The 25,624-nt window shown below is 37.6% G+C and overlaps 1 protein-coding gene across 2 annotated transcripts in view; it reads right to left on the reverse strand.

The window, feature by feature from the left end:
- Positions 1–5,879: 5,879 nt before the first annotated feature.
- HECTD2 (HECT domain E3 ubiquitin protein ligase 2) overlaps positions 5,880–25,624 on the reverse strand; it is a 42,323-nt gene continuing 22,578 nt past the window's right edge. The window contains exons 11-21 of one of the 2 annotated variants that reach the window (XM_063339070.1): positions 24,786–24,882; positions 23,808–23,915; positions 21,024–21,156; positions 17,206–17,294; positions 15,964–16,122; positions 15,423–15,497; positions 14,386–14,473; positions 14,035–14,141; positions 12,713–12,828; positions 11,939–12,082; positions 5,880–8,483 (exon numbers count right to left, since the gene is read on the reverse strand). In XM_063339070.1, coding sequence (XP_063195140.1) covers positions 8,363–8,483; positions 11,939–12,082; positions 12,713–12,828; positions 14,035–14,141; positions 14,386–14,473; positions 15,423–15,497; positions 15,964–16,122; positions 17,206–17,294; positions 21,024–21,156; positions 23,808–23,915; positions 24,786–24,882 — 1,237 coding nt within the window. In that variant the 3' untranslated portion in view covers positions 5,880–8,362. Of the gene's footprint in view, positions 8,484–11,938; positions 12,083–12,712; positions 12,829–14,034; positions 14,142–14,385; positions 14,474–15,422; positions 15,498–15,963; positions 16,123–17,205; positions 17,295–21,023; positions 21,157–23,807; positions 23,916–24,785; positions 24,883–25,624 lie in introns of those variants that run through there. The other variant, XR_010071646.1, reaches the window with a different exon arrangement.

Raw genomic sequence — 25,624 nt, forward strand, 5'->3', positions numbered from 1 at the left:
CTTTAAAAGGAATGACTGACCTACTAATCCTATCGATTTGGTAATAAGCCTGCATTTCAAATTTCTTTTCTTTGCTCGCCTCCACTTACCAATTTCCAGCAAAATGTGTTTGAACGAGGTTGGGAAATCAACCACGGAATACAGAGGCAAGATACTCAGCGAGCTCCAGCTGGGATCTCGTCTTTGTTGACTGGCTGACATTAACAAGTGGTACCAACTCCAAATGAAAACCCGAGCAGCATTTAGGGAGCCTGAGCCCCTGTGCAGGCAGCCGAGCCCCAGCCGGCAGCTCCGGCATGGCTCCGCCGCAGTGGCAGGATGGGGCACACGCTGGGCAAACACCAACATCTCCCACAGCAGCTCGGGAATCAGGCTTGGTTAAAAACAGGTCCACCTAGACCAACTTAAGACAGATATTGTTAACTCTTTAGCCTTCTAAATACTGTCAAATAGGGTAGGATATGGTACGGTCCAAGACAAGTCTTGGCTTCTTTCTCATCTCGTAAGTGGGGCTCGCTTGCGCAATTTAAATCTGTATTCTGGCAATCTGAAAGCATGTGAAACCCATCACCAGTAGAAATTAGGTTGCATGGGCTATGACAAGGTCAATAGAAAAAAAAAAAGCAAACATCCCCAAGGTAATTCAAATAATAAGCTTATTCCAAGAAAAAGGTAAGATCAAATTACAATGACTGATCTGAAACACTCATAGCATTATCCCGCGGGGCTTCTTCTCCCAGACAGGTTGTCTTCAATATGTAGCCTCTGTGCAGCTCCTCTGAATGGAGAGATGAAGCATTACCAACTGTTTACTCTTCCCCCACCACCACCTTGAAGCACTGTTTTTCAGCAGTCCTTTTTTTTCTTTGTTTTTTTTTTTGAAGGGGCAAAGACGCATTTACAAGTTGCACCCCAGACACGCACCAACTCAACCAACCAAACTACTAACTCACCAACTAAGGCTGTCCTTTCCCGACAGCTTTATCTATGTGTTCTTTATTAATATTAGAATCAACTTTGATTTATGAAAACGCGCTGCAAACAGAGCACGGACATTGCATGTAGCTAGGATACGGACTGACAAGAGAGGGAGTCAAATAATTCATCTCTGTAAGTGACAACGCAGTTCTAAAACGTCTGTTAAGTTCCTCTAAGTTGCCCTATGTCTTGAGAAAATACAAAATAAACCCTGAGGTCTAGTAAAAAAAAAAAAAAAAAAAAGGGTGTGTGTGTGCGTGTAAATTTATCACAAGTAGCCTAAGGGACGATTTCCTAATCTAGGGAAATGCAAAGTGAAAGCTTCCATTTCTTTATCATTCTACAATTACATATCTGTTTTATTATGAATGACAGTAGATCTTGAACTTAGTGGAAGGCAGCACCACTGTGCAAAGAACGCAGATTGTTGCTCTAAGTAATGACAGAAGAAATTAGCCAGGGATTGGTTGTGCTGCATGAAAGTAGTAATTTCTTCTTCATGGTACACCTACAAGTATGAAAATGCTAACTGCATGATTAAGCATAGCATCCGTGCTTATGTCATATATAATTAATAAGCTCTACTAATAAAGTCAGCAACAAATAAACTGAGAAGAAATTCAACGGCAAAACATACACTGAGAATACCTTTGCGCCATAAAACATAAAAGCCTCGATGCATTAGTTGGTGCCCAGGAGACAGGGAAGGGAAAACCAGGAAATTCATTTTTTTCTTCCAAACAACAAATGATACGAAAAATGACGCAAGCAATTACACCTTCCGATTCACAGCAGGAGCGTACCCATCGCAAACAGTTACAAGTGAAAACCACACACAACTACGTGGGGACGGGAAATCAAGCAAAGAGTTCAAAACATTCCAACACTATCACTTTACTATTAAAACTTACTCCTATTGCCTCTCACATTTTGGTTACGTGCCTACAGTAGTTTACACACAAAAAAAAACCGTAATGAGGGAGAGAGCACACAGCTCAGCATAGCTGAGTTGATGCTGCCTGAACAGCTTTGATTATAGGATGATGTTTAACTCTTAAAATCAAGTATAGGAAAATAAACCTGGGTCTTTTAAACTAATTTCATTGAGATTTTAGTTCTTGTGCCTGTGAATTCTTGGCCAACATCACAGGCTACTGAAGAAATTGAGTTCACTTTTTGGAAGGAAGAATTCATGGCTATTGAATATTGCAGCATAAGAAATACATTAAAAAAATCTGCAAGCATGCGAAACCTGTCACCAGTAAGTAGAAACTGGGCAAGCACGGGGTAGGAGATGATCAATAGGATGAAAGCAAACCCCCTGGGTAACTCACCCACGGTTTGGTTGTAATACCCCAGGAGATTTCAGCCCCTACCTGGCAACTAACAGAGAAAAGTAAGAAATTATTAACTTAGAATCCCTTCCACAGATTTACAGTAACTTCCATGAGCACAGGCTACTGGAAAGAGAGTTTTCACTTTCCAGAATGTGCCATTTGAGATAGTAGCTTAATGCATTTCAATCAATATGCAGAAATATCATATTGAATAAATTTCTGAATCCTAAAACAAAACCACCAAACCAAAACGCAATGAGGTTGTTTATATGCCGCAGGAACAACCGTATGTTATTACTTTAAAAGCTTCAGCCTGAATGAATACCAAGTGCTTTCACTGCTTGGGAAAGCTTTTCTTTCACTGTAAAAATTGCCACAGAATTCCAAAAGAAAAGGGATGCAGAATATTTTATTGATTTCACTACAATTAGACAATGCAGTAAGCACTGTACAGCTGTGCACATGGGAAAATATTAGTTTACTCAAATTTTAGCTCTAACATGGGGATTGAATTAAAGGAAAATAACTTGCATTCTTAAACTCTCCAAGAGATTAGTCATTAGAAAAATTAAACCTCATCAGTTAAGGGAGTAAAATTAGGCTTTTGCAACTAAAAAACAATTCTATAGAACTACTGTATAAGAAAGTAGATTTTTCTCTTCCACTAACCAAATTTTTCCTGTGCTCATCTCTATTTTACATAGGTCACATTTATCTGCCATGATTGATTAATTTTTCTATTAATGAAGTGTTTAACAATGAATACGATGCATTTTTTTAATCACGGAACACGTCTTGTCAAGGAATTTTAAAATCTGAGCAGGATACTCCTCCATCTTGGAATCCAGAGAGATTTGGGAAAAGATCCCTCTGTAAATGAGCCGACAAAGTTGGGTGCCGCCTCCGCTCACCGTGGCACACGTTACTGGTTCACCTACCCTTTCCTTCCCACTCATGAAGGCCGACTACTGCAATGCCCAAGCAGTATACATGCTGCTACCACAGTCCTTGAAAATAAGGTGTGTGAGGTTACATAAAATCACTAGAAGACAACCAAAACCAAGACCCACATTTGAGTTTAAACCACACGGTCTTCAAAAGGACTGTGTTTTGGCTACTTTATATCCACCTGGATTGATTTTCCAGGGGACAAAGCAAACCTCCTGCCCTCCACGGTATCTGACATGAAACGACTAGCAAAATAAACGAATATTCTAGCTTTCCGCTACAGCAAAAATACATATCGAATAAACTCACTCATTGACAGGATGGTTTGAATATTCTACACAGTTACAAGCAGTTCTGTTCTGATAATTCCTACAGAGACCAGCAGAGGCTGGATTGTTATTATCCATAATGCGGTAGCAGCCAGAGATGCTAGCGTAAAGATACTAAGGACTCTTGTGAGCACTGGTGCATTTCTCCTGCTTAATATGAAAACATGCTATATAGTTAAAGCACCATATAAACAAGAAGCCCATAAATTAAATGTGACCATCATACATCTACAGAGTGTAGGACAACTCTCATGGGAAGAAAATATTGCATCAGAAAGTAAAAGTCTATTAATCACTCACTACAAGTATCAAATCATAAATATTGACGCCCAAAAGAAAAATGGTAAATGAAGCCTTGCTGTGTCAGAACATAAAACTCCTGGAACACACAACAAAACCATTAAAAAATAGATATATCCTCTTCTGAGGCATACAGGTATTATTTAACATCGGTACTGCAGAAGAGCCCAGAACTGAACTTATGTTAGGTGCTGCCCAACTTACATGAACTTCTCTGACCCTTCCAGAGTTTAATGAGCAACTACTCTACCAGGCCCCCAAAGAGAAGATCTCTCCCATCTTCCTTGACCTCAGAGTTCTTTTCTGAATGTAGTTTGTGGAACAAATTATTTTTGAATCCAATATCTATTCTACGGATAGCAACACACTAACTGTATCAAACTATAATAACTCTTGCCATACCTGTTCTGCTGTTATATTTTACATAAAGACATAGAGGTTTAAAGACTTTAATAAGAATTTAATTAACAATTTGAAAGGTGCAGATCTCTGGGGGCCCATTTTTGCTTATTAATTTAACAACAAAGCCCACTTGACTATGAATTAGAACATTTCTAACACAAGTGAAACAGCTGTGGCAGTCCAAGCTGTCCCATTACTGTTTTCCTAGACCCTATGAACCTTTGGAAGTGCAAGAAACTTCAACACATACAACAGCCAACAGCATAGATCCTGAAGAAAAAAAAAGTCCAAACAGAATAGAAAATTACTTGACCCAAACAAAAAAGCGATTTTCTTGAATGAGAACCAGGTGCTCTAGAAGGAAAAACACATGGTCTTGCAGTCTGCCAATCAGGATGTGAAGACAGAGGCTTTGAGGGACCTTTAAGATATTTCAGGTTTTTTTTCAGGGAAGGATTCTGAAAGAGTATTGAATACCACAGCTATGAAAAAATAACAAGATAGATTTGCTTTTGGAGCAAATCAACCAGTACCACCACCAACTACAACCACAGAGAAGGAATCTCCCCACTTTGGGCCATAAAAATCCAAAGGAAATACTGCGTTTCAATACCACGCCCCAGCACCAGCCATCTGATCCCTAGTTGGAACTGGACAAGGCAAACTAAGTTTTCTAACCTCTTTCTAATTATGAGTCTTGAGGCTATTGGCTGTTCAGAGATCAGTTACCATCAGTCTCTTCTTGTTGAGGTTTCGCAGAGTCTCTCATTGATCCCAATACACATTAGGGAACTCTTCATGGAAAGAGAAGACATTGTCAAAACCCAACGCCAGACAGAAGCAACTGCTTCTCCCTCCTCCATATCTGTTTGCAAGAAGCCAATGTGTATTTGCCAATTTTGCCAATCTGCAATTATTTGTGATACGCCTTTATAAGATATAACTTTTTTTCTCCATTATTTGTACTGAAAATATCTACTGTTAGTTAAGAGCAAAGTCTGACATCTAATTAAGCGGTTTCAATCCTCATCTTTGCTGCCATCTGTAGGTAACTCATTTGGTACAAAGGAGACAAGAAGCAAATTTGAATCTGGTCAGGTATCAGCCCTGTGATCAGGACACATGTCCATGAGAAAGCATGATCTTCTTGTTCCCTGCCCCTCCCGATTTTAATGTTAAAATTAGTCCGAAAAAGATAAAACATACAACAACTTGGCTCTGTCTCTCATTGTACCTCATAGTAATCCTGCAACTGAGGAAATAAGAAAAATAATGAAAATTAAGTTGAGGATCCATGCTATGTTACAGCAGTGTTACACCATGGTACGCACTGGAACACCTGTAATTTTGACTATAAATATGGAACATCCTTCTGGGTGTATGTCTGGTACTTGAAGCTCAGTTTCTTTTTCAGTGAGCCATTCAATGTTGTAGCAAAACTGTTACTGTAAAGAAAACTTTTCAAAAGAAAAAAATAAGACAAAAGCAGATACGTTCATCGTATTTTCAAACCCATTATGATCAATAAGTTAAACAAGTGAGGCCAGAAATTTAAATATTTGATTTAATGACTGCACAATTTTAATACATAAAAATATATACTTAGTAATGAACAAGTTTATACAAACCAGATTTGTTTTGTACGGTACAAAACAATGATGGAGATAAAAAAAAAAAAAGATTTGCTGGATTACAGGGCAAGACAAAAGAACAATAAAACATCATTGAGGAGAAGTTTTAAAATTACCAGAGGCTTATTTCATAAATACAGTGCAATGCTTTCATTTAACAAATACAAAATTTACTATTTAATTTATCAACATCAGGAAATATATAAAATGTCATTGAATGACAATTTTATTTAAAAACTGATGCAAATACAATAGCCTTTTTAGAATTCTGAGGTCATATTATACAGTAAATCAAAAAAGCTTCAATAAATAAAACTAAACCAAAGGCAAAGTGCAATTCAGTGAAAATAAGAAGATAAAGCTTTTAACAATAATAGATAAATAGTTATTAAAAGTGGGCTTAAGCCATAAAAAAATATTTTGGCTATTTTGCCGTGTTTTCAGATAAACTGTATAGCTATTTATTAATACGCCAACCTTCTATTAATCCAATTCTACAGAGAGGGGAAAAGGAGCAGCTGTTTGTTTCCAGATTTCTTACCCACATCCACATTCAGCTGTTAGAAATTTAACATTGCTTGAAGCTATCTAGTTCATTCAGTGCAATGGTGAAAGTTTCATTTATTTCTTAACATCTGAAATCCTGCAAATTAAAATTTATTTTAAAATCTCTGTTTGAGAGAAACAACGTAGGATGCATAAGTCTGAAATGCTGCTTTTAATACTCTCCACGCTAACCTAGTTTTGTGCCAGGCTGAAGTCAATACAAATTTTATTATTGGTTTCAAGGAGAGTGCAATGAATACAGCGCCAAATATTTTAAAATACCCTACTACTTATCTCTGGTTCACAAAACAGTAAAGTCACCAGTACCTTCTGTAGAAAATAGAATAAAATAAAATTTGCAATTAGCTACTGAAGAAAATCCACAACAGCTTTGAAACTACAGATTAGGCAGATTAATTTGTTCATCGTGTGTAAATCTGTTTGTTATGTGTAAATAATAATACAGAGAAGGAAAACAAAAATAATACAATATTTTACTCTTATTGCAAATAAGTAATTCAGTACACACACTACAAGGTGTGTGTGTTTCGGCACCCATGGGCACCCATGGTGGCACCCATGCCCCAGCAGAACTCCATGGGAAAACTGACAAATTAGATGTTGAAGTGCCTTGAATGATCTGGGTCTCATTCATCTGAAAGAAAAATCTATACAACACACAGTAGCTCTATTCATATTTTTAAAAAATACTATACTGCATGCTGATAAATTCTTTCCATTTAATGAATAAAACCCAGACTTACAATTACATCTGCATTTTAGAACCGGTTTCCTTCCCAGCTCCTAATTTACTAACTTGGAGCAGGCACACCAAGAATTCTTTTCATGTAGTTTGTGCAGTGAAAACCACAAAACATTGTCTTTAAATGCTGGCTTTCAAGTTCATGAAAGCTTCAGCATTCTTCCGAAATGTTACTGTATTCACTTTTGTCACAGCTTACTTAAGAATTTTCAACAAAGTGGCTGAAAAAATGAGAGTGTGATATACTATGTGAGTTTTCCATGTGTTGTGGATTTAATTCTTTTCCTGAAATATTTCACCGTATGTGGAATTTATTTTAAATACCTAGTTTTGTTTACTATAACGCTACAGTACATCTGGTCAGTTAGCCATCAAAGAATGAACACACAAGTTGCTTAAGACCTGTAGTTTGAACTCGAATCCCCTCAAGCTGAAAAAAGTACCTTTTAACACTCTTGTACAGTCAAGCCCGTTGATCTGTAAAAGCTGAATATAGAACATCTAAAACCTCTTATTCATAAAAAATAAATTTTTAGCAGTAAATGGCACTATCAAAACCCTATTTGTTCACAGGCAGTTATTTACATGCTTCCTGGACAGCCTGTTTCATTGAAAAGGAAAACCAGAATATTAAAACTGCATACATTTTATAAAGACTAAAATTCCTATTTGCCTTTGTGAAAATATGGCTACATGCTCTATGTTATATTTTTTTCTATTATTCATGTTAATTGAAAACATTCTACCACTGGAAGTGGCTAATAAGGAAATATTCTATATATTATCTCCCAGTGGGATACCTGCGATGTAAAGGAATGATGATTAATGATAAAGTGCTATTAAGAAAAAAGAGAAACAAACTTCAACTTAGAAATTGTCTTAGTCAGGTTTCATTTATCAAATAGACTAACTTTTTGTATGAAGAAAGCTACTTTCTGTGACAAAGCAAGCAGTAAACGTATTGCCAATCAGGAAAAGACAGACACTTTATATTTAATTAAAAAAAATTAATATCTAAGTTGGGTAAGACTGGCACATTATCAAGAGACGTGACAACAAAAAGCTTAAAAGGCACAATTAGAAGAGAGTGAATGCTACATAAAAATGCTGTTCTTGAAGTATTTCATTTTATTCTAGACCAAAACCCTCTGCATTTGAAATTCCAATGATCAGCTTCTGCTTCAGTTCCTTCTTGTTCTTGTAAGGAGGGAGACAAAGCTGGTTGAAGCAGGTGTGGGCCACAGGTAACCTAAAATAATTTAAAAAAACCCCAACAAAACACATTTAACAATAATGCCATAGAAGCAGGACACTGCCAACTGCCTACACATTTTCAGTTAAACATTACTCAAACAAGAAACCCTGTAAAGGGAACATTTATCCTAATGTTGTTGGTTCAAGTTCCATTGAACACATAACACCACTGGTGGTCATAGGCACCTCAGGTGCATTTGTTTGCCTGCAACTGCCACCTGCCCTTTGTTTTTTTTCTTAAGTTGGAAACATTTCCTTTTAGCTTTTGCTAACACCAGGTACCATGTGGCTTCAAAATCAGTTTTGCTCTAAATACAGAATCTGGGTATAATCATAATCCACAACATGAAGGAAGATGTGTCCTGGAGTAGTATTGAGACATCTAGATGAAGCACAATAACTGTAAGGATACAGAACTCAAAGTTCAGCCTGGTAAAATACATCTTTACAGACACATGTTTCTGTGCAAAGCACTGAGGAGCTGACTGAAGGAAAACCAGCAGTTCACAAAGTTTGGTCTTAGCCACACCAACATTTTCAGTTGCAAGTTTCTTCTGAGAGCTGAGTTTCTCTTAGGATTACCCAACTGAAACACTGGAAACTCTGCTCCTCTCTAGAACAGATTAGTTTGATGAGAACTGTTCTTCAGTAGCAGAAACATTTGTTTTGCCATCCGTATGAGATGCCACTAACATTCTGCCTCAGAGACACAGGCAATAAGAAAAGCTACGGGATCTTCTTGCTCTTTATATCCTGAAGCAACATGCAGGACAGCAGTGAGGATATAGACTTGTCCTACAGCTGATTACTTGGCGGGGTGGGGGGGGGCGGTGGCGGCAGAAAGAGGAGAGTTCAACCTGACATTTGGAATTAACCCTACATGCTGAAAAAATTCTAAAACTTGGACACTTAAAAATTAAATTTTAGTATGTGACTCAAAAGCTCTCTAGTTCTATTTTCATTGAAGCCCTTAGTCTTTTGAACAGCAGGAGCTTGGCCTTTGGTCATTAGTAAACGTTCTTGAAAGGGACTGGAATCCCCCCAGATCTCAAAACCCAAGCTACCTCCCCCTCCCCACCCTTTAAACAAGCAAAGATTTGTCAATCAGACTGGAGTCATGTGCTTCAGAATTCGGAAAGTTGGTAAACTGGATATTAATTTGGCGATTCTTATTGCTATTATATTCTTCGATCCTACTGAGAAAGCAATGCAATGCCAGCATGTCTATGTTCATCCCTGCGCAGGCAGGCAGTCTGCAACAATTATCTTGCAAAACACAGACCTACATAATTTTAAAATGCACACTATTTCAAAACACATATTCCCATTTTTAAGAAAAATAACAATTTACAGGAACATGAACTTAAACACAGATGCAATGTTAACTGATTTTTCATCAGATCCTCATGTTTCTTTAACATGTTACTGGAACCAGTTATCAGCTCATTGATAAAGCATTAGAATCATAGAATCACTTAGGTTGGAAAAGACTCTTGGGATCATCGAGTCCAACCATCAACTCCACCCTACAAAGTTCTCCCTTACACCATATCCCTTAACACTACATCTAAACGAGTCTTAAGCACATCCAGGGATGGTGACTCCACCACCTCCTTGGGCAGCCTATTCCAGTGTCTGACCACTCTTTCTGTGAAGAATTTTTTCCTAATGTCCAGCCTAAACCTACCCTGCTGCAGCTTGAACCCATTCCCTCTTGTTCTATCACTAGTTACCTGTGAGAAGAGACCAGCACCAACCTCTCTACGATGTCCTTTCAAGTAATTGTAGAGAGTGATGAGGTCTCCCCTCAGCCTCCTCTTCCTCAAACTAAACAGTCCCAGCTCCTTCAATCGCTCCTCATAAGATTTATTCTGCAGGCCCTTCACCAGCTTCGTTGCCCTCCTCTGCACTCGCTCCAGCACCTCGATATCTCTCTCTTATTGAGGTGCCCAGAACTGGACACAATACTCAAGGTGTGGCCTCACCAGTGCTGAGTACAGGGGGATGATCACCTCCCTACTTCTGCTGCTCACACTATTTCTAATACAAGCCAGGATGCCAGTGGCTTTCTTGGCCACCTGGGCACACTGCTGGCTCATGTTCAGCCGCTTGTCAATTAGAAACCCCAGGTTCTCTTCTGCCAGGCAGCTCTCCAGCCACACTTCCCCAAGCCTGGAGCGATGCATGGGGTTGTTGTGGCCCAAGTGCAGGACCCGGCACTTGGCCTTGTTGAAGCTCATTCCATTAGCATTGGCCCATCGGTCCAATCTATCTAAGTCTCTCTGTAGAGCCTCCCTATCCTCATGCAGATCAACACTCCCGCTTAGCTTTCTGTCATCTGCGAACTTGCCGATGATACACTCTATGTCCTTATCAAGGTCGTCAATAAAGATGTTAAACAGAAATAGTCCCAACACTGAGCCCTGAGGGACACGACTTGTGACCGGCCGCGAGCTGGATTTAACTCCATTGACCACCACTCTTTGCGACCGCCCATCCAGCCACTGCTTGATCCAGCAGATCGTAGAAATACCACAGTAATGAGAGAAACCCGATTTAAAAACCAAAATCAGGATTTATTATGTTTATGCATTTAATTCAGCTCTCCACAGAAAACCTAACAAAATGTTGACTTTAAAATTATAGTTCCATTTAAGTATTTTGATTACCTTAAATGTTTGAGAAATTTACATAAAGCCAGTAATTGCTGCTTATCAGCAATTACTACTTAGCAGTGAGCTGCAGACCAGTAAGCTTTCCTATACAGCGTTCCAAATTATTTAAACTGACTTCCTCCAATCTTGAGAAGGAAAATACTAGCTGGAAAGTATGTGGAATTTCTCAAGTCAGTTCAATACAAAATAAAACACTACCAGAAACATAAGAACTTAGCATGAACAATTTAATCATCACAATGAAATTACAAGGCTGCTTTGTTCCTATTTCTTCTGAGCAACCTCTGTATCAGACATACACTTACTCACCAGAGACCCTAAAGGAATGCTACAACTTCTCCAGCCATACGTGTTAAAATTCTTTAGACCATCAAGAAAGAATGCAGGCATTTTTTTTTGCAACTGAAGTGGCTGCTATACATAATGACAGACTCAACAAATTCAGAACAATTCATGCTGATTCACTGTATATTATCATTAGCTCAGCTGTCATGTTAGGACCAATTAAACAAATAATTTATTTGAATCGAAAACATGTAAGGAATCTCTATAAACAAAGAATTTCCAGCCTCAAATGTAAACATTGACTGGAGAATCAATTTTGTATTAGATGGTCACCTGCAAAATTTATGCAATCAATAACACTTTGAAGACAAACTAAAGGAGTCCATACAGTTTCTTCCTTCTATATTAGTTTGATTGTCTTCAAAAAGACATTCAAGAGCAATAAGGGCTCTCAGGAAATAAATTTTTAAAAATCCAGAAAACTACTTACCAATTAGTGGATGTTTCACTCTTTGAAATCTTGAAATTCAAGTCAGCCATTCCTCCCACAGGTACTCTATCACTTCCTGTAGCAAAGTGTAGCAGCTTCTTTTGAAGGTCAAGAGAAAATCCAAGTACTACATCCCAAAAGTATCTATGTTTGGGGCAGAGGGAGAAGAAAATGGTGTGAGATGAAATATCATGACAAAACAGTAAGAGGATAATACAACTGCAAGTACTACATGATAATGTTATTTACTGGAATTTCATTAACGTAATATATAGGACATCAGTAGTATCCTAATATGCAAGGCTAAATAAATTCCTAAGGAATTGACAAGTACAATGTTTTATGAAATTTGGATGATGTCTTGTCAAAGGATGCCCAAACCCACTTTTCTACAAAAATATAAATGTCTCTACTCACTAAGATAAATGTCCTTAGTATCAAATAGAATTGGAAGAGAAAAAGCATTTTTAGAAGATTGGATAATAAAAATAAAGACTCAGATTTCACTATGTAGGATTTGAAGGTACTCTTATTAAACTATCTCCATTTCAATCTAATCATAACCTTTTAAAAGTATTCAGCAATACGTTATGCCATTAAGGATCTCACTCTTCCTACTTACAGATAATTTAATAGCGTCTTTGTCTTATTTCCAAATAAGTTTTTAAAACATCAGTCATTCTCAGATTATCCTTGAAAAAGATTATTCCCAACAGTCTACCATTTTATGATGTTTTTAAACTCAGTAATTAGAATGAAAAAAATTAAGCCTACCTTATAGTAAGATCATTTTTTTGGTAGCCCTCATATTGAGTACTTCGCTGTAAAGCGGACATATCCAGTTCAGGACTGCCACAGACAAGAATTTCAACCTCTTCTGGACGAAGCAGCTACCAGAAATTAAGGATAAAATATTTATTTTTTTTTAAAGATGAGAAATGATGCTACTAGATTCAGATTAAAATTTTCTTTTGGCATTATAGAAAAATGAACAGTATCATTCAATAAAAGACTATAACTTCGATACATCCTGTTTTATATGAAAATGAATTCCTCATTACTTTGAAAAATCTCTTACTACTGTATATATTAAAAAGCAAAATAGTAGATAACATTATATTTTAGCATATTTCTTTTGTTCCTCACTTCTTTTCCATTCTTAGATTTATTACACTGACTTGCTCATCATTTGATTAATATTACAAATGGGTTGGGAAGAAAATTAAGTTTGTACATATGGAATTCAAAGGGAGGGTCTTGATCCCAATTGTGTTTGCAACTTCCATTTCATTTACACTGAAAAGGCCCAGTGTCGGTTGATGAGTAGCACTGACTGACGGAACTTGACTCTCAGTTGTACACACTGCAGCGCAAAGCAAATACACATAACAATAAACCACGTTTAACAACGACTAAACTTAGACCTGCAGAATCTACTTATTCATTTACTGTATCATTAAATTGCATGAAAGTATGTCACGGCATTTCAATGGATTTTCATTCTCCTTCCAGAACCTTCCCTGCAGTTAGTCACATCTCACTTTGCTGCAAGTGTGTCATACTTGGCTAATTTCACAGGAATGAAGGAAATCTCATGCAAATTGTAATTGCCTCTTCTTTCTCTTCTTACTGCATAAGGGATGATGCAAATTACAAGAGGCATTCCAACAGCCTAACAGGACTGAACATGGAAGAATGTTTAATCTCAGCCTCACTGAGTGTTCCTCCTGCAAAAAGTAATAGGTGTTTTCAGAGTCACTCAAGAGCACACAGACAGAGTTGCTCTGCTGCTCATAAACATAGGGAATATAGAGAATCCTTGTAAACGCTGACACAAGAGCCCCTGAAGTGCCTGTGAATCCATACGATAAAGCTAATTCGTGGAGCTTCATTTATCTGTTTTTCAATGGAACACTACAGGTAACAGTTGATTACCTGCTTAATTTCTTCTCCTTATATTGGATTAATCGACTCCATTGATCAATCAAGATTACTCACAAATCCTAAGAACATCCAGTGTAATTTGTTTAATTTAGATAAGTCATTGTCACACATTTGAACCGGAAGCGAAGGGTTATGTTTCATTTTATTCTTACCAGTAATGCATATGAAGCACAGACACTGTGAAATCCATAATAGAAAGCTGCAAATTGTTTGTAGATTGATTTGTTGAGAAGAAAATCAACATAGAGCTGCACATATTCTAAAAAAAGAAAAACATTTTATTTTGTTTTGAATAATCATTTGTTGTACTCTCTCAAATTGTACCGAATTAAGGAAAATGAATGCATTTCATTTTAGATACTATTAAATTGGCAGGCATACCAGAAAGGACTACAGTAAATCTCATTTTCACACTTTGTTAAAGAAAACCTTGGCTTATAAGAAGGAAAAAAAGGACAAACTTCAATCTGCCAAATCTGTGTAGTTAATATGGATTGAAGTACCTTTCCTATTCTGATTTGTGACTGGAATTTTATCTCCATTTGGCTTTAAGTTGTAAGATTTTATAACACCAAATTCTTCCTGAAAAACCTGGAGAAGAAGAGGAGTCAAAGTCAGTACTGGAAAATACATTCACATACTCACAAATTACAAAGCTTGTATTTATTATTTCATGTATTTCCCATGTCTCTCTCTAGCACATGCTGTAATTCTGAGGGTTGTGGGGTTTTTAAAAGTTAAATATTACAATTTTCAACAAATTGCTCAAGAAATTGCTATTCTAAGTAGAAAAATTGACCCTATTACACAGTGGCATATTGAACTGACCTGCAGGCTCTCGAGTCACAGAGTTTTTCATACAAAAGAACAATTTAGGAGCATCAAATACAATTAAGAAGGTATTTGTTCCACTGTAGATCACCTAGGAACTCTAAAGTACCCACTTTACAAAAATTCTTACACAGTCTGACAATAACGTAATTCAAAGCTGAGGAAAAAAAGGTCAATACTAGTCCAATGCACATCCATAAAACAGTGTGAAATTTTATTAACTAGTAAGTGTTCTAAAACAATGAATAAACGAAAAAGGCTTTCTTGATTGAAGAAGCAGTTAGACATGCAGGTCAGGCTATTGTTCAAGTGAGATTTCCTGGACAAAGCGTACAAAAGAACCAGAGTAAGCTTTGACTGGCATCTGGATTGGACAGAAAAGGGATTGTTTTGCAGCCAGATGAATTCCACAAACCAGGTCACCGATTGCAAGGTGATGGTGTCAGAGCAAGCAAAGAGCTGGCAGTCAGTACCCAGGTCCACCTACACTGTGCCAGGGGACAACAGCTTAAAGCCCTGTAAGGGAGCCAGCCTCTGTGTGCCCCGAGACCCCAGGACCAGACAAGGTTCTTGAAGCAAGTTTTAATGCCCATGCACTCATATTCCGAACAATCAGCAATCACACAGCAGCAGGCCACTCCACTGCAGAAACACTGGTAAAAATTACCGAACGAGTTTGAGAATCACTTATAATTGTGTACTTAATGACCTGAAAGGTTGAGTAAAAATCCTCTTCGACATTGCCTTCATAGGATAGAAGTTCACTTAGTCCATGGGCCAATTCCTACAACATGAGTAAAAACTCTTTAGTAAATCTACAAAACTAAGCGTGGTACTTTCAAGGACGTGCCAGAATCATTACTTTATACAGAAAGTATCTTGGAAAAAGCTGTATATTCAAAATGCATACACAAATTAAAACTCACTGCTTAATTAATGTGTGTGTGTGTGTATATATATATTTATTTATTTTTATTTCAGTAGAAACTCTTACATTTTTCTTCTTACTACAGAAAACATGTCTAGAATGCTCATATCGGATTTTGGTATTCTAACTTCAAGTAGATCAACAAAAATTCTGCTATGCTAGAAAACATGGAGAATTTCTGTTTTCAACAGAAGAAAAGGAGACTTTACCAGCCTGTGCAGAAAAAAAGGCTGTTTCCAAAGAGTTTATAATTCAAGCATTAAATATAAACAAAACAGGTTTTAAATCAGTGATTTAGCCTCTTAAAAAACATGATACTTACGGGCATAATCTGAAACAGGTCATCTAACGTGACATCACAAATGCCTACAAGTGTGTTATGATCACAGGGAACAATAGGAGGACTCAATAATTTCTTGTAACAGCAGGGTGGAAAACGAATATCCAAGGTGATGCTGTTATATACAGCAAGTCCCATAAGCTGTACACATCAAACGTTAAGGGCAAACCCCACACATCCTTATTAAAGTCAATATTTTAAGTAACTTGGAAGAAATAGTTTAAGGTTTTACTCAGCATAGTCTAATACATACTAAACAGAAGGAATGGAAATTGTTTAACTTTTTTGGACTGACAATTTCAAATGCAGTTTTGTATTACAACTAGATAGTAGTTAAAATGGCTAAATGATGCACATTTAAAGAAAGCTTGAGTATCTTCATCATAATATTTTATATAAGCATTTCTAGAATAAATTGTTCCAAAGTATTGTTATGAAAAAGGTTTTTAAAGAGAACTGTAGATATCTATTTTTTAATCCAAAAATTCTAGCGAGATCTCAATATAGCCATTTTTCTTTTAAATAAATTTAAAAGCATAAAGACAAACGTGCACTGGCACTAAAGCTCATCAGCTAGCACATTTAAATGTATCTCATGAAACAAATTTGAAATTATACTGAAAATTAGAAGAATCCAATTCACAATTCAGCTTCTCACTAGAGTAGAAGAGTTCAGTTGGAAGAAACTTACAACTATCACCTGGTCCAACTGCAATCGGTAAAATGGGGAAATCATCCCGTCTTAGTGGCGTTATAAGCATATATTATCATGAATCATTTGCCTGAGGACTTAATAAATGAGCACAACACAAAACCTAGGAAATAAACTTATGCTCAAAATAGCATGTGGTTCCATTCAGTTAAAAAAAAAAAGCCACATACTGATCAGCAGGGACTTAAGTGAAGTATTAATGCATACAGGCTTATTTATGTTTACTGAATGAAGCTCGGAGGTGGAAGTACCTAAAAAATTGCAACTTAAACATAAAAAGTTGCATGTTTAATCTTAATTCTAGTGTTCTCTGACTGCAAAATGTGCCACATACCACCATTTTCTTCCTATTTTTAGTTCGCTTGCTTGAATGCCTATTTTATGCATTTAAAATGGAACACACTCGTATATACAACATCTGAATGAGCTTTAATCAATGCCTTATTTCAGCCCCACACCAGCTCAATGAATGGCTGCTCGTTTAGCACCGTCTAGCAGACATGAAAGGATACAGCTCCAACCAAGCGGAATTCAGAATAGTTATCGCACTTAAAGCTGCTGAACCAATGGCAGTGCGAGTCCTTGTGGTAGGTGAACATGCCTGCAGAACAGGAACGGTGGTCTTTACAGAGCCTGAGCTTCAATAAAGTCATAAAAACCCCTCATCTTTCTCACGTATGTACCCTTAAAAGTGCTCCTAGGAGTGCCTGTATCTCCACGCTTGTTCTCAGCCCCGTCTTCTCCCCACAGCAGGAGGCTGCCGGGGCTTGGGCAAGGACCACCAAGCGCCAAGCCCAAAGCAGGCCCAAGCCCACCAGCCCCATTGGGTGCTGGTGGAATGTGTTCTTCAGTGCCTCCAGTCGTGGATAGTTTGCACTGTCTCTGTACTTCATCATCTGTACAGCCAGAAACGTTAATTGTCTAACCAAAAAAAGTTCTTGCTGCAATGCCAACACATTTTTTTCCTCCCTTCCTGGGTCAATAGCAGATGACAATCTTTAAAAACACTGGCGTGAATCTCATAATACAAATACCATAAGCTTTTCCTTCTTAGAATAGAAAGCCGTAAAAGATTTCTTATACACACACTAGCAGCAAAGGAGTATGTTTGACATTTTCTGTCAAAAAAATTGCAGAGAAGTTAAGAAACTCCCCAAACACAAACACCCTAAAGAAGCCACTCACTGGTCTAAAAGGCAAGCTAGATCCTACTGAAATCATGACGATAGACCAGTTTGACTGCTATTTGCATCAGATATGGATCATTCTGTTTTAAAGAGTGATAGAAAGTAAAAAATTATGTAATGATACCACGTAACGGCTTTAAGATGCCTAGGAAGTAGTGCTCAGAGAAGCACGACACTTACACTCTACTTCAGCGTGCACAAACAGTGAAATTAACTCCGGCAATACAGAAGTAAATTGCATGAAATGTGATGACTGGTTTTAATTTGTTGGGCTTGAATGGGCTGACAGTTTATTATTGTTTCCACATTCAGTGTACAAACCAAAGCACTGAATAGTTCTAAAGACATCTTGTATGCAATAGCTTACTGCATCTATGCTTGAAGATCAAGTTGGCGAAAAACAATATTTTAATGAAAAAAATCAAACTCCTTTGGATTAGAAAAAAAAAACCACAACCCAAACAAACAACAAAAATCCAACTGATGTCTCAGGGAGATCTAGTTCCTGTGAAAGTTTATAGGTAAAACTCTGCCTTCATATTTTTCCCCCCCGACTCTTCTAACAATCTAACTTTATTTTTTGAACTTTAGCTCAAAAAGGTGTTCATCACTAAAGGTTTAGACAGTGCCTTTACCAGAAGCAACAGAAGAGTTGCATGTAAGGCAGAGCAAGGTTCATGTACTGAAAAATGGCAGCGATGCTGAAACAAAATAGGTCTCAAATCCCATTTATTAATTGTCTGCACTGAAACGAAGAAAGCATCGTAATGCACACAGAAGGGCAGACAACTGAGTTAACTGGGAGCTCTTTAATTTCAGGGGTTAAGTCTGCAGGATAAGCTAACCTAGAAAGGGTATTAACAGTGATGTTTTCCTATTTTTTTCCTTTCAAGCTTCTGACGTGTTATTTGTAACTTAAACATTAAAGACAGCAGAGTATACAGTCCCTTTCCAAGGGACAAGAACATTTCTGAACTCCTCCCACGCTTTGCTGATAGTTATATCAATGAAAGAATTTACACTTTAAAGCGTGGAAGCCTGCCAGAGATGGTGAAAAAAAATTACTCGCAAATGTTTCCAAACTCATCAGTTACCAAGCTCTGCTGACAACACAATTTTTTTTACTAACAGAGCTGTCAAACTTACAGAACACTTTCTCCAGGATAAATTGTTTCCTATTAAGGTTGTTATCACCAAATGTCATCTCTCCACACAGACCCCTTTTTACTAGAAAAAGGGCTATAGGCAAATAAGGATCTCAGCAAATTTGCAAATAAGGATCTCAGCAAATTTGAGGACATATTTATGACTTAAAACTCTGGACCTTCAGAAGGAGACCAATAAACAACAGATGACCAGATGTTTAAGGGACAAGAACACTTCCAGGCAAAGACAGACAAGCTCTTGCATTCTACCAACAACTAGCAGGTGTTATGCTGAAGTCCCTGGAAATCAGTGTTTCTAATTTAAGAGCCAGCCTGGGAACACTTTAACCTATTATAACATCAGTACTATATCCATGCACAGCTGAGAAAAGCTGACTCATTTGAGAAACATCAGAGCAGGGAAAAAAAGCCATGCAGATCCATCTACAGCAATGTAAAGCAAATATGCTCGTTCACGTCTTCCAATCTCAAAAACTCTTCCTTTTTTTCCCCACCTCGGGCCTGCAAATATCATTATAAGCTCACAGGTCCTGGTAACAGCAGAGGCAGGCTATTTCACTGAGTCTCACATCTGCCTATACCGTCTCTGCATCTCACTGAAGGACCTTGCTCTCCTGAGAGCATCTCAGACCACTTAAGAATACTGGCCAGACAGATACCCCAAACAGAACATATGATGACAGAAACTCAAGTAAGAACTAACTTATACCTATACTAATCACAGTGATAGTGCTAGAATTTGCAGACTATCTATCTATCTATATCAGTGCAACTACCTGTGCAAATGGAAACCATTTGCAGGCCAGAGTCAGCCGTTTGCCAGAAATGAGCACAGTACCAGCACCCAACCGTAGCTACTTACGAAAAGCAGGAAGACTCCCTAAACTAGCAATATGAAGACAGCTGGGAGCAGTGTAAAAACAGAAAATGCAGCACGAGAAGAAAGAGGCAAGGATGGCAGGTGACAAACAAATACATTTGGCCTTATCGCCACTTGAGTATTTGCTAAACCATCTACTTCAGAGGCTGCTATATATCTCTTCCTATTTTGGAACAGGAATATCATATTCCAATTGCAACCAAACAACATATTAAGCTAAATGGAAGAAATGTATTCTTAAATCCAAATATACGAATGCAAACATATTCTTGTGTGAATTCTAGAAAATTTCCAAGGGCAGACAAGTGTCAGTGTTTCAATGGCTTGCATAGCTTTTGCTTATTCTTCTTAGCTTGTTCTAGCTAGGTCTAGCAATTCATAAGTGATGACAGAAAATTCTCAGGAGTTTTCTACTCAGAAGAGAAATGGAAACAACCCTTTCAAAGGTCTGATTCCATTTGAGTTATAACAGATTTAAATTATCCTTGCCCTACTCCATAGAATAGTTGATAGCCTTCTCCCATTTGCCCAGAGGTAAATCAAGATCCTTTCTCTGGATAAGGATGGAAACACTGTAACACCACAGAGATATAACAGCAAGAACTTCAAGGAAAGTCTCCTGCCAGTCTTGAATCCTCCTGCTTCATATCCAATATGCTCAATAGCCCAGGGATACTAACAAACCATAAACACTGCGCCTCCTGTTTCAGGAACAAGATTTAGCATGGCTAAAGTCTTAAAAAGCTGAATCCTAATATTAATTCTAAACTTTTCCATTGATCAGAGATTCGTTCACACTCTAATTTTGGCATACCACTGAAGCAAAATCTCCGTTTTTCAGCAATGCTTCCACCTCCTTGTCAAAAGCCAAGATCTTCAAAGCTCTTCAAGTACTTCCCACTCTCTTCTACCTTCCTCTGTGCCACAGCTTCTTCTCATCTATATACAATTCTAACTTGCCTACTTTTGTTTTTACATCAATTAGTAACTGGTCTGCCTAATACTGGATTAATGAAGAATTCTTATGCATCACTCTCTTGATAATTTAAAATGAACAAATTTTCACATTGTATTTGAGAACGTTTATGAGTACTCACCATAATCTGGGTGAAAAATCTGGCGAATCAGAAGAAGAAACCATTCTTTTGTCAGGCCACCCATATCAAGACCAGCTTCCCCTACAAATGTAACTTTCAACTTCTTTTTCAGATCTGCCCTCTTCCTTGCTAGCTGTAGCAAAATAGGTAGGGAAGAAGAAAAGAGAGATTTAACGTATTATCACTACCTCTAGCCATAGAGGACACCTCTCTGCCTCCACCGCTTTTGCTTTGTTTAAGCTAGTAATTTGCATTATCTCCTACTAATAGGTCAAAAGTATATCAAGACAATGTTTGAATTGCAGAAGCAAGACGGTCATCACTTCCTGACATCATCAAGTACCTTGCACATGGTGCCACTCGCTCGGCTTGAAAAGTTAAGTGATGTGCAAACAGACTTTTAATAAGCTACTAGATACAATGAGTTGAGTCTGGAATACTTTGGATCTATGTAATTTTTTACCTACACAGAAAATATTCTGCCAGGAAGAAATGGTAGATTAAAAAAAAGTTACACATACTTTGGAGATATTTAGAAATAAGGAGGTAGCTAAAGTTTTCAATATTTGGACACTGTTCTGTTCAGCATAAGATACCTGCCAGCAAATATCAGATGTTTTGTAAAATTTTTTAGACAATGGTAACAAGCTCTTTTTCTTCCTTTATCCTAAGAGACAGCATTTCATCCAGGTATGCAAAAGATCTGCAAAGAATTAGATTACAGCCTTTCACGCTTAGCAGTGATCTTTCAGATTAAGTCCCTATACAATTTTTCTTTAAATCATTAATTACTGGCGAGCTCCAGAGAAAGTATTTAAACCAGTCAGGGAGATGCATGTGAAAATAATTTCTATGTTGTTAGCTGCTCAAGTAAATTCCTGTTGCACAAATTTTATAACTATAGATATTTGTATTATTTAACAAAAACTTTTTATTAGCTGCAGTGATTTTCCTTTGCAAATGGTTTTCTTAAATTTGAAATACAAATAATAAATCTTTCCTCCACCTTCAATTCCCCACACTTTTAAGAATACAGATAATATAATGTATTCTTATTCCTCCCTGAGATGGGCAGAAAAAAAAAACATAAGAAAGAAATAGGAGAATATTTTGGCTATCAGAAGTCTTGAAGTTGCTCTTGGTTACTTCAGTGCAGTAAAAAAACCCCAAAACAAACCAACCCTACAGCGCCTGAGAGAAAGCAGAATTACCACTCATTTCTTCTATCTTAGAAGGCCATGATAGATAAGCTTTCATCGAGCAAAAAAAGAGTTTAAACTTATGTTTTCTGAACATGAGTAATCAGTTTGGTATTGTTTTCACCACAGGCTGGTTTTAGTGTTGAGAAATATGTTAAAGATGCCCCTGCTTACTGCAGGGGGGGTGGACTAGATGACCTTTAAAGGTCCCTTCCAACCTAACACATTCTATGATTCTATGAAAGAGGAGGGAACTAGATTTCATTAAATAATGCTAATTAGCGAGGTTCAGTGGATACTGAAAAATTGCCTGCTTTAATGGACACATCTGTTTCCTTTCTAAAAAAGTCTAAAAAAACCAAAACACATTCAAGAATGTGAGGAATTAGTTAAAATCAAGATAAGAACTCTGGGACCAGTGCTGTTTAACATCTTTGTCAGTGACATGGACAGTGGGATTGAGTGCACCCTCAGCAAGTTTGTGGACAACACCAAGCTGTGTGGCGCAGTCGACATGCTGGAGGGAAGGGATGCCATCCAGAGAGAACCGGACAGGCCTGAGAGGTGGGCCTGTGTGAACGTCGTGAAGTTCAACCAGGCGAAGTGTAAGGTCCCGCACCTGGGTCATGGCAATCCCATGCACAAATATAGGTTGGGCGGAGAATGGCTTGAGAGCAGCCCTGAGAAGGACTTGGGGGTGCTGGTGGATGAGAAGCTCAACATGAGCCGGCAATGTGCGCTTGCAGCCCAGAAAGCCCTGAGGAGACCTTATGGCAGCCTTCCAGTACCTAAAGGGGGCCTACAGGAAGGATGGGGAGGGAGTCTTTATCAGGGAGTGTAATGATAGGACACAGGGTAACGATTTCAGACTGAAAGAGGGTAGATTTAGATTGGATATCAGGAGGAAATTCTTTACAGTAAGGGTGGTGAGGCACTGGAACAGGTTGCCCAGGGAAGTTGTGGCTGCCCAATCCCTGGAGGTGTTCAAGACCAGGCTGGATGGGGCTTTGAGCAGCCTGGTCTAGTGGGAGGTGTCCCTGCCCATGGCAGGGGAGTTGGAACTAGATGGTCTTTAAAGGTTCCTTCCAACCCACACCATTCTATGAATTTAAGAAGAGAAAGCCTAAAATAATTCTTATAGGATAGAGAAGTTAGTGAAGGAAAAGAATAAAAATATTCCAAGAATTAGAACAGAACAAACTCATTAGTGATTAGTCACGTACTATTCATGCTCCTACCATGGAACTAAGTCCTACATAACCTGATAATTATGCACTGTATTCTTAAGACAAAAATTGCAAACACAATTTGCATGCGTGACATGCAAACATATATGTTTTTTATGGGCTTAGCTATGGAGCTGCATGAGGATGGAAAACGAAGTTCAGAAGGTCTAACCCAAACTATTCTGCAGCACTGCTATCGTGACAGCAATTCAGTTCTTTTTAGTATTAGTTCTTTTAGTATTATGCAGTTATATTACCAATCTCTTTGTGCAGAAGATTTAAATATGACTTATCAAACTGAAATCTAAGTGCAGAAGCTATTCTGCAGCAATACACCATTTAATTAAATTTTTTGTTACCTCATCAAGTGAATCACTAACAAGGTGCGTCCTCCTCACTTTCACATTTAGGAACAACATATTCATGTCAGGTTTCTGTCTGCGAGAGACTTTATCCACAAGGCTTTGCTATTTGAATGAAAAAGAAACATCATAAATGCAATATCTTCATTTAAAAAACCAAGTGCCACACTTGTTAAATGTAAAAAGTCCTTAGTATCTTGCATTAATGACATTACCCTAATATGATAGCTGCTTCAGTATCTTCTAAGAGATGGAGAGCAATTTCTTTTCTACCGTAGACAGCATTTACACGATATTTGAACTAATTTATCAGGAAGTTTAACAAGGTGGTGACAATTGCACAGCAACCTTTTAAACTCCCCAGTAGTTAAAAACATACCCAGAAGATTCGGGAGAGTGGCATGTGCTTTACTTAGCTATTCCCAAGACACATCCAGTAAGACAGGAATGGACAGGTGGTGGTGCTGCCACCCTGAGCACTGAGGAAACCAGCATCGCCTAGCACCTGGAGAGAATTACCACTGAAGGAGGCAGACAAAGCCCCTTTCAAAACAGAAGAGGCTGCCCAGAAGCAGTACCTCTTTTGTGATTTGTGAACATGCAGTTGCATCTTGGTCTTCTGTGACAACACATCTTCCCAAAATTCTCCTGGAATTTTTATTCCTTAATTATCTTTCTAATTTAACATGCTAGCGCATTATGCTGGTTTCTCAAAAAAGACAAAAAGACAAATTACTGTAACTCAATCTCCGTAACGCTAAATATCCTGAAACTAAGCACATAAAAATAAAAAAATATTGAGAGAATCCAGCATGGACATTTTTAGACTAGTAATAGTAAAATGGCTCAAGTTCTTTTTCAGGGTAGTCCGAAATACTAAAAGTTGTGATGAAAGGCTGTTTGTAGTATCAATTTAACAAAAACTTATAAGATACCAATGGATGACATACAAATATTTATCACTAAATGACTTACCCGTGCAATACTTATCATCTGTTGTTCTGAGTCCCTTTGAATAATAACTTTTTTTGCTGCTATAGAAATAATAAATGGGTATTGACAGAAAGAAAACCTACCAAGAGAAAAGACGACAAAATATATCCTTTTCAGCATCTAGCATATTATTTTCTTTTTAAGAATACAGGAATGAATCTTTGCATTATCATTCAGTAACTACCTTCCCTCCACTAATAGTAATTTGCAAATAGCTGCTGGATTATTTTTGCATTGTATACATAGATACTCAATTAAGTACAACAAACTGTTATTGTAATTAGTAATTGTAATTAGTAATAATACTTATCCATTAAATATAAGAAAAACAGCTATCTCAGTGCAGCATTCTTTGGTGCACAGTAGAAATATTTCTGGTTTGGCATATTTGCTGCAGAACTGATTTTCAAAGGAACTCATTTTAGCACAGATCCGTCAGATTTAACCCAGGGTTACAAGTGTTTAAGACTTCTAAAATACCACATCACAGCCACTGCAATCAAATAATTTTGAAATACTTCAGAAATCATCAAGGTAAAAGATTTTTTTGTTACTGGCTATTCTGGTAAATTTTTTGTTGATTTAACTCATCCATCACCAGAGCTTGAGACTCTATGCGCACATCTTCAATCCAGACTGCATGTACACCCTGAATCCTGCCTGTGAGAAGCTCTGGATTCTAATGTCTTTAAGAAAGAGAGGAAAATGAGGAAAAATATTCTCACTTGGTCTCCTGGAAATCCTAATCCAAAGTGTTTTACCAAGGAATGTCGACTTAGTTTGAAGAATTATGTATTTCAAAATATTTCATATGGAAGGTA

Source organism: Chroicocephalus ridibundus, chromosome 6 (genome assembly GCF_963924245.1).
Source record: "Chroicocephalus ridibundus chromosome 6, bChrRid1.1, whole genome shotgun sequence".
NCBI classification, from domain to species: Eukaryota; Metazoa; Chordata; class Aves; order Charadriiformes; family Laridae; genus Chroicocephalus; species Chroicocephalus ridibundus.